The sequence below is a fragment of the Phodopus roborovskii genome, unplaced genomic scaffold (genome assembly GCF_943737965.1).
Source record: "Phodopus roborovskii unplaced genomic scaffold, PHOROB, whole genome shotgun sequence".
Taxonomy (NCBI): domain Eukaryota; kingdom Metazoa; phylum Chordata; class Mammalia; order Rodentia; family Cricetidae; genus Phodopus; species Phodopus roborovskii.
This window is the reverse complement of record NW_026126469.1, coordinates 1,722,501-1,738,669: the sequence shown is the minus strand read 5'-3', so window position 1 is coordinate 1,738,669 and position 16,169 is coordinate 1,722,501. Positions and strand designations below refer to the sequence as shown.

General features: G+C 39.9%; 1 protein-coding gene across 1 annotated transcript in view; it reads right to left on the bottom strand.

Moving 5' to 3' along the window:
- The window catches only part of Pkp2 (plakophilin 2), a 69,378-nt gene that overhangs the window by 25,382 nt on the left and 27,827 nt on the right, over positions 1-16,169 (bottom strand). The window contains exons 5-6 of the mRNA XM_051190996.1: positions 16,016-16,169; positions 10,346-10,523 (exon numbers count right to left, since the gene is read on the bottom strand). The exon at positions 16,016-16,169 is cut by the window's right edge and continues 54 nt beyond it. Coding sequence (XP_051046953.1) covers positions 10,346-10,523; positions 16,016-16,169 — 332 coding nt within the window. The remainder of the gene's footprint in view (positions 1-10,345; positions 10,524-16,015) is intronic.

Here is a 16,169-nt window from a genome sequence, read left to right as displayed (position 1 = left end):
AGATAGACACCAAACACGCACACAGATTATCAACCACTCTCCTGATAAACACAGATACAAAAATTGTCAACAAAATTCTTGCAAACTGAATTTGATATCACATCATAAAGATCCTTTATCATGAACAGCTGGCTTTACCTTATAGATGGAGGGATGGTTCACCATCAATCAAGAAATGTAAATAATCATATAAATGGACTCAAAGAAAAACATTGTGATAATCTCAATAGATGAAGAAAAGGCTTTTGACAAAATCAAACATTCCCTCTTGATAAAAGCCATGGAAAGTCTAGGGATGAAGAAAGCATAATATGGCTATATATAATACACTTATAAGCAACTTTACGTTAAATAGAAAAATGCTCCCCATGTTCCCAGTAAGATCAGGCATGAAAGAAGATATTCCCTCTCTACTTCTATTTATTACTGTGCTTGATGTCTTATTTTAGTTTGAGCAGTACATGAAAGAAATAAAAGGGAAATAGGAAAAGAAGTCAAAGTATTCTTGCTTGCAGATGATATGAGAGACCCTTAAGACTCAACCAAAAAATTCTTCGAGTCGATAAACCTTTTCAGCCAAGTGGCAGGGTACAAAAATCAATACACAGAAGCTTTAGCTTTCTTATGGACCAATGCTAAACATACAGAGAAAGAAATCTGAAAAACAATCACATTCATAGTAACCTCAAAAAATGACAACCAAGTGCTGGGCAGTGGTGGCACACACCTTTAATCCCAGCACTCAGAAGACAGAGGCAGGAGAATCTCTGTGAGTTGAGACCAGCCTGGTCTATACAGTGAGTTCCAAGACTGGTTCCAAAGCTGCTGAGAAACCCTGCCTTGAAAAACCAAAAAAAAAAAAAAAAAAAAAAAAAAAAGAGGAGGAAAAATAACAATCAGGATAAACTCACTCAACCAAGGAACAAAAGAGCTCTATAACGGAGACTTTAAAACACCAAAGAAAAGAAATGAATAGACTATAGAAGCCTTTCCATGTTTATAGATTGAAAGAATTAATAACATAAAAATGGCCATCCTATTAATAGTAGTCAGCAATTTCAATGCAATGCTACTGAAAATTCACATAGAAAAAAATAATCTCAAATTGTATATAAAAGCATGAAAGAGCAACAACAACCCAAAGCAATATTGAACAAGTAATTACAAATGTCACCACACTTCCTTGCCGGATACAATGTCTTTATTACTTCATCTATACATTCTATTGAACAAAACTAGATCCCTCACCCCTTTGAAATCCCAGAAATCTAAACAGCTATCTTGAGCAGTACTCAAAGAACAATGATAGAGTTAGATAAGAGCAAGAACAAAGGACAGCCAGTGGTTAAGGCCCAAGAAGGTGGGACAAGTCACCTTTCTCAAATTAGTTTCTTTCTTCTTATGGGTTCCCCTATACAGAGCCACCACCCTGCACCTTGCCTGGGCATCACATTAGAGCTGGCCCTGGTGGCTTGGGCACAGGAAAGTGGGCCCTACCCCCTGCCAGCTTTAATACTTGGGTGAGCTGGCCTGGCCTCTTGTCAGGGCAATGCTGGAGATCTGGCTCTGATGGTGTGAGCACAGGGGAGCCAGTCCCACCCCTGATCACCTGGGCAAAGCGGAGAACTTACCCTGGTGGTTCAGGTGCAGAAGAGTGGGTGGCCTGACCAACTCAGCTATCACCCAAGCCCAGATCCAGGGTTTTGAGTTGGCCTGTCCCAACATCTGCCCCATCCATAAACTGCACATGAAAGGGACCAGTCCTACTGAACCTAAGCTGCAGGATCTCCATGACACAGAGCAACAACAGCTTATCTGGGAGGAGTCCCAGTGAAAATCCAGTGTGGGTAGTGTAGCAGAAACCAGAGGCCTTGAACCAATCCAATGACTCATTGCAATGAACATTTTGCAAGTAAAGCTGTTTGGGGAGAAGGTTACACTGTGTGACACACCATGGCTTCCAAGGCAAGTTTTTTTTTTTTTTTTTTTTTTTTTTTTTTTTTGTGGAAGGGAGTGTTGCTAGGGTGGAGGGTGGATATGGAGGGACGAAGCAAAGAAAGCCACACACACACACACACACACACATACACACACACACACACACACACAAAGGAATCTAATAGCTGGTTATTGAAGATAGAAAAGATCAACAGGCCCTTGGCCCAACTAATGAAAGAAATGATCAAAATTAACACAATCAGAAATAAACAGGGAAACATTAAAATGAACACCAAAGACTAATTTTAAAATCTGTGCTCCATGAAGCTGGAAAATCCAAACAAATAAACAAAAAGAGATCCAGTCAATCCACCAAAATTAAACCAAGAAATCAACAACCAGACAGACCTGTAAAAAGAGAGGAAATTGAAACAGTAATAAAAAGTCTTCCAATAAAAACAAGACAAAAAGTTCAGGGCCAGATGGATTCACAGCAAATTCTACCAAATATTCACAGAAGACGAATAGTTATAATGGCAAAGATCAACTGATCAGCTGATGACAAATGCTGCAAGGGATGTGGGGAAAAGGGAACCCCATACAGTGTTGGTGGGATTGAGACACTATGGAAACCAGTGTAGAGTAATTGCAAAGAGCTAAGAATAAATCTACCATTGAGGCAGCTATAAACATTCCTTGGCATATGGTGATATCCTACTCCTGAGATAAGTATTTACTCATTGCTATGCTAGTCACAATAGCCATGGAAACAACCTAAATGTCCTTCAAATCTATGAATGGATACTAAGAATGATATATATATATATATATATATATATATATATGTGTGTGTGTGTGTGTGTGTGTGTGTGTGTGTGTGTGTGTGTATCTACACTCTGGAGTACCTATTCAGGTATAGAGAAAATGAAATTATGAATTTTGCAGGTAAATGGATATAACTAGAAAAGATCATATGAGGTAGCCTGGACCCAAAAAGAAAACTATCACATGTTCTCTGTCACTGGGGGCTCCTAGCTCCAATTTTCAGATGTAGTACATAGTCTGAAATAACTGCAGAAACTGGGAAAGGACCATTGCCAGGACAAGGAGTTAGGAAGCAATAGAGAGAGAGCAAAAGGAGGATATAAGATGATGTGATCAGGAAAACAGGAAAGGGGGGGGGTCTTTAAGGCGAGTGAGGAAGGTAAATAAAAAAGGGGGGAGGAGTATAAAGGAGAATAGTGAGATAAAATTGGTCTAAACAGGGAAATAGGAAAGGAGGGGCTCCTTAGGGAAGGGGGAAGAAGAGAGGTAAAACAGCAGTATGGATGGCTGAAAAAGCCACAGGACTCATACTATTAACTACTTATCTTAAAACAAAAACCTATGTAATTCAGGATATTGAACTTTCCTCATCTGAGCTGATGGCTTTTCCTTCATGAGCCAAAGACCACCTAACAAAGACCCGAACATAGGACATGAGAATCGCCTTTTTTTTTTTTTTTTTTTTTTTTTGAGTTGTTGACTAGGGCTGTCTGAGAGACAATCTAAACATATAGCCCATTGTTGTTGCCCTTGGTTACCTCATGTGGTAGAAGCTAAGTCCCTATAGCTGAAAACATCATATACTTCAGAAACAGGGTCCAAAGACCCCTAAACTGGATGATCTGAATGAACCTTCACTGAGGTACCATGCATGCTTCCAGAGGAAAGGGGCTACAAAAAGTCCCAATTAGCTATGATGTCTATGGACCACATCAATCACAAGCAAGACAAGATAAGCCTTTGGATGCAGTAGTGGCACACATACCAATGGCTCTCTAATTGGACTTAAGACTCACTCAACAAGAGGAAAATCATGTCTGATACTGGAACCATAGCTACCTAATCAGTGCCAGTGAAGTGATGGTTAGTTACTGGAGGAGAATTTATACCACTAATTTACTAATTCAGCATAAAACCTAACACCAATCTATAAACATTTGTCCTTATATTCACAGGTAAATGTAGTCTTCACTCCTCATTAAGGAAACTTCTCTTACCAACAGATGGAGATTGTTGTTCTTTTGCTGCAGCTAATGCCTAAGAAACACAAACACGAGACTCAGCGCCCACGTGGAGTTTATTGAGAGAGGGGAGAGAAAGAGGGGGTAGCTGGTGGCCAACCAAAAGCAGGAGGGGGGGGGACAGAGAGGGACCAGAGAGAGAGACCAGAGAGAGAGAGCAGAGAGAGAAGCACTTAGAGTGCTTGCTTTAAAAGAGGCTTGTGCATGCATAACTGAGTCCTCTGGCCACCAGGTAAAGCTGAAGTAGCAATGACATGGCCTAAGGTCAGGTACATTCCTCATGGGTGGAAGACATACCGCCCGGGGCGGTATATCTGCTCTGTTCTGGGACTGCTGAGTCCCTCTGTTGGCCCTGGCAACGTATTCGGGCTGATGAGCTTCAAATAACGCTCTGCCATTCTCACTTACAGTGTGGCCACACTCTTGAGCTGACGAGTTCCAAGACTGCATGGTCACTTTCTGCTCTACCCATGGGGAATAAACCAACTAAGGAAATACCCCTCACCACTCATCACACTGGGATGCCTGATAGATGCCACTAGTTAAGGCACCCAGTCTTATTTACCTTTGTACTGATATACCCTAGAAAATAATTCAAATTGGCCGCGTAACGGCTCTCTAGATCCTGACATTTTACTGGATCTTTCAAATTACTGCCAGCGAACAGGTAGATGGAAGGAGTTTTTTCTATCTCTCTGCTAAATAATCTCTTACCCTAAACTTATTTCTGTTCTCTTCCTGCCACATTAAAACTCTCCTGCCCGCCGCAGCTGCAGCCTGTCTCAGAGCAATAGCCTGGGCTGAGGCAGCATCTACTCAAGATAAAATTTTATCTTAAAACTTTATGATTTCTGCCAGCTGTTGGGGATATGTTTATGGCAGCCACCGTCTTGACCACGTGGCCTAGCCTCACCTCCCATGGTTCTTCCCTCTGCTATACCAGCCACCTAGGCAGATGTAGTCTAGCCAGCTTCTGCCACCAGCAGAACCTGTACTTCATTTACCTTGCTTTTATTCTTTTATTTGCTTTATTCTTTATTCTTTGTCTCTAATTTCTTTTTTCACTATGTCATACATAGCTTCACATACTAGTCTTCTCAATTTTACCCAGTCCTGTTTAATATATCTGTACATTTAATTTAACTTTAAATTTAAATTTATGTAAATGTAAGCTAACTTCATACAACTTAAATTCAACTGTACTAAGTCTCAAATATTTCTAAATTGTTATGTGCCTTTTAATGGTGGTAAACATTTAAGGTTATACATGTCTATTTCAAGCTAACAAAATATTTATCCCACCCAGTCTTTCTTGTGAGCTGTTTATAAAGGTTAGGCCTCTATTATCAAAGGGAGTTTTTCTCTACCTCTTTGTCCTCTACAGGTATAAGTCTAACCTACTAAGTTAAAAAAAGGTTAGGCCTCTATTATCAAAGGGAGTTTTTCTCTACCTCTTTGTCCTCTACAGGTATAAGTCTAACCTACTAAGTTAAAACCAGTTACAGTCAGGCTGCAGGGCTCTGAGTAAAACATCCCTCCACAGCCTCTCAGCTTGGATCCAGTTTTCCAAACAGATTAATTAATTACAGGGATAAAGCCTTACCTAGCCACCTGTGTGCTTAAGGCAAGTAACTAAAGACATATTTTTGTATGCTAAGGTATGCTAGACAGTCAGACAGCCCTCAAATGCTCAGAGATCTAGAGAATATGGCATTTAAAATGTTTCATTAAAAAGCTTTTATAACAGACAGACAGGCCAGCTGCTGGCACCACCCATTTCCTCCAAAAAGACTGATGGACACTGAAAGAAGTTCCACCCACAAAAGTGGCAACGCTAGCTACGGAGCAATCCTGCCTTTCATCTCAACTGCTGCAAAGGGCTCTAAGGACCGTGGACAAGAGGGCAGTGGAATTGACTTTCTCCACGTTGCTTGGGCCAATGGTAGGTAAGTCTTCCAAAAGCTCCTAATCCACAGGTCTCGTGCCATCAGCAGAAGGCAGATGTCCTTAAAAGTCTCTGACATCAACAACTGTAGAGGACCTGGGGTGGCTGTCCATGCTGCCAGCTAGTAAGTCTCTGTTACTCTAATCACTCAGGTAGAATTTTATCCTTCTCAAGAACTCTGATGCTTTTGATGACTGGTAGCTTTGCCAGCTTAAAGCAGCAGCCAAGGCTCCAATTGTTTCAAAACAGATTTCAAAAATGGGTATTTTAAGGTTGCTACTGTTTATAGTCTTAACATTAATCAATAAAGTTTTAACAGTATTAAACACCATACTATGCCACTATATGATCATAACTGTAACTATAAGCTCACAATTAAGGTGCTTTTCATTGTGCTAAAAATCTGCCAGCTGCATGTGTTAATTCTTTCAGCCAAATCTTTTCTAACATGAGTATGCTGCTAATGTGTCTCAATATTTATGTTTTCACAAACTCAAAGGATTCTTTTAAGTTCCAGGGAGCTGAATTGGATCCATTTACAGGTCAGATTCACTCCAAATAAATCACCTTTTTCCTGGCCTCAGGACTTCCTTCCCTTGTCCCGGGACCCCCTTGGGAGCCCCTCCCCCACCTCACACTTCTCCCATTAAGTACTAAGACCTAAGAGAAAAAAGCCTAACCTTGTCCTCTGTTCTGCTAACATCTTGCCAGGTCTCAAAGAGACGCCAGAGCCCCATACAGTCAGAACTGTGATGAAACAACCAGCCACCAAGATGTGGCAGCACCCCAGCCTTCTAGGATCCCCCACAGACAATCTACGCCCCCAATTCAGCAGGAAGCAGTCTCCAGAACTCAACGTCCTTGTTCCCTAACCTGCCACGCCCAACCCCCACCTTTTTTAATAACAATAAGAGGTGGGAATGTTAGGAACTAGCAGCCAGCTGACCCCCGCCCCGACGATGGGCAGAATGCTCATAGCCATGTCATTGCTACTTCACCTTTACCTGGTGGCCAGAGGACTCAGTTATGCATGCACAAGCCTCTTTTAAAGCAAGCACTCTAAGTGCTTCTCTCTCTCTGCTCTCTCTCTGCTCTCTCTCTCTGGTCCCTCTCTGTTCCCTCCCTCTCTCTCTCTCCTGCTTTTGGTTGGCCACCAGCTACCCCCTCTTTCTCTCCCCTCTCTCAATAAACTCCACGTGGGCGCTGAGTCTCATGTTTGTGTTTCTTAGGCATTAGCTGCAGCAAAAACAACCAACAGAGATGACTACAGAAAACCACAATCAATTAATATGGTGAGTTGTGGAGTTCAGCCCAATGGATACAACTACAAAACATTCTCACACCTAAGGTTCAAGGAACACTGTAGAAGAGGAGACAAAGAGATTATAACAGCCAGAGGATCAGTGACTTTCCATGAGATTCTAGTAATATCATATTTACAGCTACACCCATAAAGTTTTAGTAGCATGGCATCCAAATACCTACGAACTTGCCAAATTGCACAGGTCAGAGCCCCTGAGGCCTTAGCCCTATACAAAGACATACAGGCAACTGAGTAAAGCCAGAAGTGGGAGAGGTAACATTCCGCATGGAAGAGCACACAAATTGGTTGTTCAGTGCCAAATGCATCTGGATTCAACAGGTTATATTGAGGAAAAAAATATATATGTAATAAGTTGATGAAAAAAGAGACCATAAATTTGAAAGAGAGGGGGAGGAGTGTATGTTAAAGTTTGGAAGGAGGAAAGGGAAGATAGAAATGTTGTAATTAAAATACAATCTCAAAAATACATAGCAAAATGGAATTCTATGCACATATTTACATATACACTTATAATTTTAATGAACTTTTCTCATTTGAGCTGCCAATGTTCCCTGGTAGAGCCAAACACCACCTAATAAAACTAATACAAGACACAAGAAGTCCTCTTTAGTTGATAGTCATGGCTGTTTAAGAGACTTCCAAAACATGTGGCCTATTGTTATTGCCCTTGGTTGCCACTCTGAGGTGAATTAAGTTCCTACTTCTGAAAACATCATGACTTTCAAAAACAGGGCACAGAGAACCCTGAATGTTTCCTCCCTGAGGAGTAGCTTTCATGGCACCAGAAGGCACTATGAAAGTTTCCAAAGGATGGAGGCAATCAAGAGTCCTACCCAGCTATGATGCCTGTGTACCACATCAATGACCAGCACGGCACAATAACTCCACAGGAACAGTAGAGGCATGCACACCTTGGTAGTATCCAACCTTGGTAGTATCCTCTCTAATTAGACTTAAGCTCTGGCCAACAACAGGGGAAACATGTCTGCTATTGGCAACCTAGCTAATTATCCAGGGATAGTGAAGTCACAGATCTTGGAGAAAAACCTATGAATACCACTTTATTAAACCAGCATAATCCCAAATAACAATCTATCAGCATTTGTCCTCATACATATAGATAGGTATAGTCTTCACTTCTCATGAAGGAAATTCTCTTTGCAACAGATGGAGACCACTATAGAAAACTGCAACCAATCAAAATACTGTTATCAATCTCAGTCCCAATGGATGTTAATAAAATACTCCAGCATCTAAACATCAAGAAACACTCATAGTTGTTTCCATTTACTGACTTGGATTTTACCACCCACTACTAGTCTAGAGATACTTTGTTTATGATCTAACAAATAAATCTTTCCTGAAGATCAAAGGCAGTGGTGGCACACACCTTTAATCCCAGCAACCATACTAGTTAGCTAGCCACAGAAGCTGGGTGGTGGTGGTACATGCCTTTAATCCCAGCACTAGAGAGGAATACAAGGCAGGAGGAGACAGGAGCTAAGTCAGTCAGAGAAGGTAAGGATAGGAGCCTTGGTAGAGATAGGAACTCTCTAGTGATTGGCTGCTTTGCTTCTCTGATCTTTCAGCTTTCCCCCTAACACCTGACTTTGGTTTCTATTAATACCAACTAGAATTCGTGCTACAGTCTAATATCATCTTCTCAATGTAACTTTCCTGTTACTACCGTATTTTTCTTCTTAAATCCATTTCTGACTCAGTGGGTTTAATAGGGGACACCAGCTAATTAACTCCTTTGTGTCACTCCCAGTGATGTGGCAACCTGTTCTTAGACGATGTTTCAAGCTTCGGTTTGATGACTTTCTACTCCAGGCTTCATCCCTGAGGGTTCCTTCAGCCTAAGTAATTGCACATGCTGAGTAATACTCTTGAGCCTTAGCCCTTCGCTCTTACAGAACTGATTGTTCCAGTTTTCCACATATTTCATTTGTTTATTCACTTTCTCCAAATACTTGATGACTAGTCCTTTTTTGTTTGTGGTTTATTTTACTATTTTATTTAAACTTGGATTAAGAAAATTTATTTACTCATGTATCCTTTGTATAATCCTCAGTAGTGAATACAATGTTTTAAATAAAAGTGATATTTGCTATTGTATTGGCTGGTTTTCTGTCAACTTGGCACAGCTAGAATCACAGGAAAGGAAGGAGCCTCAACTGAGAAAATGCTTCCATAAGATCAGGCTGTAGGCAAGCTTGTAGGGCGTTTTCTTAATTAGTGATTGATGGGGGAGGCCCCAGTGATGTGGGATGTCCTTCTGTATGATGCAAATATGTTTTATTACCATTGGTTAATAAAGAAACTAATCTGGCCAATAGCCAGACAGAATAGAACCAGGTGGGAAATCTAAGCAAGGATACAGGAGAAGAAGGGCAGAGTCTGAGAGATGCCAGCAGCTACTGGAGAAGCAAGGTGTCAGATAACAAACTACAAGCCTCGTGGTAAAATATAGACTAACAGAAATGGGTTAATTTAGTTGTAAGAGCTAGTTGATAATAAGCCTGAGCTAATAGGCCAAGCTAATAGACCAGTATTTTTTTGGGAATGGGCAGGCGGGAGAGGAATGTCCAGTTATACCCCAGTTCATTGTGGGTGGTGCCATCCCTGTAAGAAAGCAGGCTGAGCAAGCTATAATGAACAAGCTATTAAGCAGCACCCCTCCATGCTCTTTGCATCAGCTCTTGCCTCTAGGACCCTGCTCTGCTTGAGTTCCTGTCCTGACTGCCTTCTATGACAAACAAGTGTAAACCAAATAATCCCACCCCTCAATTTGATTTTTTGTCATAGTGTTTCTTCACAGCAGTGGTGACCCTGATGAAGACAGGTATATATTAGTGTGATTCACTAGGCAGAGACATTTTACTATAATAAATTTCCTCAGCTACCAATCAAGCAGAATTTGTCAAAACTAAACTGCATAATTACAGAAAGGATCCAAAATAGAATGTATTTTTACTTCTTTTTGGGTACATAAATTGAGTGGTTAGTTTAGTTATACCTTCTACCCAAAACGGGGGTTGGGGGGGGAGGTGGGGTATTAGGAGGCATTACCTTAGGCATCCAGTGACATTGTAGAATATATCAAAATCCAGCAAGCCATTTGCTTTGGGATAGTCTCCTTCAGGCCACCCTGAGAAGGGGATGATGACACTCTCTGTCAGGGTGAGCAAGGCTTCTGTTATCATGAGATGCTTGAGTTTGTCACTAGAGGACAAGTTCCAGAGCAAACCTAGAAAATAGCTACAATGAGAATGATGCTCAACACGCAAGGCCAGGCCACCAGCTTCATGACTATGGGTGGATACTTTAAAAAAAGGATGCAGGGTGTGAACCTGTCTGGAACTCAGGTGATGCTAATAAAAACTGATTCCTAAGAACAAGTATCTATTCCTTAATATGTAAAATCATGCAGAATCAAATTAACAAGGAGTGTGAATAAAATAGTATGAGTCTGAAATACCCCCACACTGTCATGTTTTGAAGCTCACCTCCCATTTTGGGAGGCTGGCTGGAGGAAGTAGGTCACAGGGGCAGGTCATTAGTGGATTATTATCTCTTGTTCTTTCCTTCTCTGTGTTTTCCACCATGTGAAGAAGCAGCTCCATCACTCCATTCCCATCACGATGGACTGATGCCCTGAGCCCAAATAAACTACCTTAAATTACTTTTGTTTGGTATTTTTTCTCAACAGTAAGAAAAGTAACCAAGCATACTTAAGCTTTTGTTGCTATTTATTTTACAGACACTACTACAAAGCTGACCCACTGGGATAACATACTCTGGGTTCACTAACATGGAGGTGAGAAAAAGCTGTCCTATAACTACTATTTCAATAGTTTAAAGGATTTTGTTTTTCTTCCCAGGAAACATAGGGAAGCAAGCAATGTTCCTAACTGCTGTTCCTCAATACCTGTAAACTTGACTTGCTATTTTCTGTCCCATTCACGGAAAGAGTGCCTGCAGAATGCTTTTCTCTATTCCACTGCAGTGGGTTGATCAACATTTTTAGCTAATGTTTACCAACTGCTGCTGAATGATGGAATTTGAGCCCTCTTTGCTAAACATCACTTATTCATCTTTTAGAGTTTGGTAGTAAAAGACAAAGAGCACTGAAAATACATCTTTCACTTTCCCATTGATGCCATCATTAAAGGGAAAGGTTGTATAGCCAACCAGGAAAAATTAAAATAATAAAATACCAGGATTTTTAGGGCATTTACACATAGAAACTGGAGCTTGATGCTGAAAGATAACAGAAAATCACATATACATGTAAGATTTTATAAAATGTAGTTCTGGTACCCAAATACTTCTCCATGGAGGAACTATAACCCGACTTTGCTGTGATAATGGTTTTGGCCATGTGTAACATTGCCTTGCTGTCTTTTGTTCCCTAATAGGTTGCTCCAACTCACTGCCATCCAGGAAAGGGTAAAGGAAGGCTGGAAAACAGAAGGGTGACTCTTCCTTTCCTATCGTATGCTCTTCCACCCTTCCAGTCAGTAATGGACCACAGTGAAAGCATAGACATTATAGGGTCTCTACTTTATGATAGGTGGCACCATCTCCCTTGATTTTAATGACTGAACCAATGGTCTACTTAGTCAAAAGTTTGTAATTATTCCACACTATGTGCATTTGGTCCAATCAATAAAACACATTAGGCCTAAAGTTTTGGGCTTAAACAGTTTGCTTTGGTTGTGCATAATAGTTAAGTTTTGAAACAGCAACCAGATTTTCACGTAGCCTACACAAGCTTCCGTTAGATATGGTCACGGTAGGACTGATGTCTGGTGAGAACAGGATTTCTGGACTGTAGGAAGTCTTTTCCTGATCAAACTAGTATTTGGGATTAGTCGGGAGCAGTGTCTCAGCCGTGGGTTCTGCAATACAATGGCTTCATCCCTCTCACTTCATCTTAAGAGGCCCTGGAAGAGGGACAGAGAGAATAAAACTCAGAAGGTAGTTGGAGACAATGTACAGGCAGGCCTGAGGTTGAGTGTTGGTTACTAAGCTATGAAAGAAAAGGAGAGAAAATGAGAAGGAGAGGGGGTGAGAGTAGATGGATGGGACTTCCCTAAGTTCAAAGTAAGCAAACAAATCAACTTCTCTGCCTGCCAGTGGCTTAAAAATCTGACGCACAATTAAGTTTCCTCTTTCTACAAAGAACCCCACAAAGTACTCATAGTATATCTTATATAAAAACCAAAGAGTATTACTTAAAACAAAGGGAATGGAATTTTCCTTTAACAGTCAATATATATTCTTTTAGCTTAGCATGCTACATTATATTCTACAGAAGTATATAGTTTAGGAAGTTTGATGTAATTAAAAAAAAAAAATAACACTGGTGTAACACCAGAACTATCCACTCATGTACATACCTTTCTGCGCATTCTCAACTAGAAATAGGGCTATTTAGCACAAAGCTTAAGGCTATTAGGGCTACTATACATGGAATGTTTGTTGCAATCCCTAAGAAAGGCTGCATTAAATGGATGAAGAATACCTCCTGTATTCTTCTGGCAAAGCCAGAATCACCAACTGAAATTTTAAGGAGGAAAATTTTGGGGGACCACTCTGTAGAAAACATAAAGATCTACTTAAAAGACCCAGCTTTATAACTGGGGTCAGTAAAAAATTATCTCACTTCCTACTGAAATGTTGACAAAGATTTTGATCCTTAAGTTTATGTTAGACTGAAAGTTTCCAAAGGAACTCAGTGGAAGACCAGAATCTGAACTACACTCCAGACTCGCTGTATCAAAATCTCAAAATGGATGACAAGAATTCACATTTCTGAATGTAACTTCCTGAGAGGATCCACATCTGTATTAAATATCCTATGAAACTGATTAAAATTTCAATGATGTTGGTGAGTTAGGAGCCAAATTATTTTGAGTGATCTTTAGTCCCTTTATTAATAGCCTGTTATTAATAGCCCATCATTAAATACTGTGTATGGCCAAAAATCCCTGAGGCTTAGTTAAAATCCTTCAGGAATATACAAATAGACCCTAGCTTCTACCAACTCAAAGACTAAAAATGTCATCAGATAGTATCTAAGATTTCCAGACTTCTTTATTTAGCATTAACCCACCTACCTGATGTTTACACCAATGTGTTTAGCAAATACCTTGATTTATGGCTTGTTCTGTTACTATCAAAGTTTTATGAAGTCATTATCACGTTGGAACATTTGGAGTAACACTATTTGGGTCGCAGGAGATGTCAGTTATATCTGGCTCAGGGAGAACTACTCTCACCCCCTTTGGGATCAGAGCCCTGCTTTTGTGTAGACAATTAAAAAAAAATTCTAGTCAGGCAGTGGTTTAATCCCAGCACTTGATTTGAGGCCAGCCTGGTCTATAAAGTGTGTTCCAGGACAGCCTGAACTACAAAGAAAAACAACAAAAAAAGTTTATCCTGGATATAGCATATGCTTATAATTCTGACACTCATGAGAATGAAGCAAGTTTAAGGCCAGTCAGTACTATCCTGTATATCTAGGTAAACAAAACACATCCTTAAAAGCCCAAAATTTTGGCATTAGGAAACCAATGATCTAATGAGTGCTACTACAAAACATGGCTCAGAACAGATGTCACTTACTGGTTAGAGTCCAGATTCAGTAACATAATATTTAGGGTTTAAGTTTTTAGTTTACTCACTGAACCTAAGTTTTTCTCAATTTTTCTTTCTTTCTTTTTCCCCCCCTGAGGTAGGTCTACCAGATTTTTACCAATAGGTTCTTATTTTAGCCGAAAAGAAAAGGAACCAGGCCCTGGTCAGTGATAATTTGATATATAACAATTACAAGGGCTATAAGAATTCCACTACCCATAAATTTATGGCCAACTGTGGTGATATAAAAAAAAAACTGACAAACTAACAGTGATGTGGTCTTACATAGCTACTAATGCACATGTTTTACTGCCCACTACCAGAGGAAATATAGTTACTTAAGTAAGTCTCCCCTAAATTTTACATAGCAAAATATAGATTTTTACACTGAAGAGATCTTGCCATCTTCATTGAAGAATAATGATCAGAAATGCCAATGTCATAGACAAATGAGAGGAGTGACAATAAAGGGAAGACTCACATATAGGCTTCATAGAATGTAGATTTGTCTATGTTAGAGCAAGGGTTTCTTTCTGAGGCCCAGAAAGCACTTATGTAGTTGTTCTAAAGCTAAAGGGGACAATTTAGAACAATCTGTATCAAATACCAAAGTACCAGTTGCACTCCATCAGCTATAATGTGCCTGGATGGTTTCTAAGGCATCAGCATCACAGAATGTTCTTTGACTTTAGCTGTCTATCATCTGTACAAGAGATGTGGTTTAATGGATTATTCTCCCAATCACCCCTGCTACAATGTATCTAAGCATTAATTTTCAGGTTTCTTCATGTGACCAGAAGCTTGCTCCCACTTCCTTCCCTTTTAGTCATGTTCACTTTTCCAAGAATAGCTGTTATTCTCCTTCAAACCACCACCAAGGCCATCCATCCCTTTAAAGATCCACAATGACACAACTTCCTCACAAAAGTCTTTTCTGACTATGAAGAGGAGAATATTCTTGATTTTTCAATGGTTCATGGCTACATGAAGAAAATGCTGGGATCTGAATGGAAAGTTTGGTCTTTTATCACAAAGTCTATGCTCTAGTTGAGTAGATGGAAAACAAAACAATTCCCCAGCTCTAGGCTCAGCGCCTAACACCAAAGGTGTGCTTTGAATGTTGGCTGAACAAAACATCACTGTCAATTTCTGCAGATGTGAGAAGAATCTTGTATGGGACACACAGCATGTCAAAAGCTACCCTTCATAAAGTTTATACTGTTAATATATCAAAGTAAGGGCTAGATTTCCCTAGCTCAGCATGTACAAGGGCCTAATAGAGTTAAAAAAAAAATATAAAAATAGAGTATTTTTACCTAGTATATATAAGTAAAATTTATAGAAAAAAAATGAAGAGATTTGTCTAGCAGCAAACTTGCGAAGGGCCTAGGTTTAAGCCCTGACAGTAAGAAAAAAAGTATTTACCAGAACCCTGTTATCTATTATTATTAATCCTTAAAACCTTTTGATAACTTCATTCTTTGAGCCACAGTTTCTTTGACAGTAAGACTGAGGTTTAATACCTCATAATATCTCAAAATCTAATGAATATTTGGTGATAACTACATTTCAAAGTCACTTAACTATGAAGGCCATAGAAAGCAGAGTCTGGGTGACAGAAAGAGAGGGACAATGAATGGCTCTTTGAGATCTGAACAACAAACATGTATAGACCTCTTCATTTCACCTCCTCACAGGTCCAGAATGCTGACTGTTGAATACACTTGGACAGACATACATCTTCTCATTTGCCTTTAGAATATTTGAGATACCAAGGGTAATATCACATCCCCACACATTCTCAAACCACAAAGCTGGCTATGAGTGAAGTTAAGTAGAAATTTCATTTTGTCAATCTTGTCAAAAGTTGTTTTAAAAACAATTAGATATAGGTGTATAGAGTTTCTAATTTAAACTTTTAAGCAAAAACTTCAGAATATTTTCTCCTTCAGAAGAAAGGTCAGATTCTGGATATAAGCCACAGTGGCGTAGATCAATGAGCCTATTCTTCACCCGCTCCAGGAAACTTGAGAAACATATGACATAAAGCACCTGGTACTGCATTGTTGGGGGCTCTTACTGCTTAGTGGGAAATACCTGTTATTTGCTTTTTTGTCTCCAAGTCTCTAGTTTGCTTCAGCACCTGGAGTAGGCGAGGTACTCCATTCAGTTCAGCTACCTCCAACTTGTTGTCATTGTCTTCAAATACCAAGTTTCTCAAGGCCCCACACACAGCCCGCTGAACATCTTC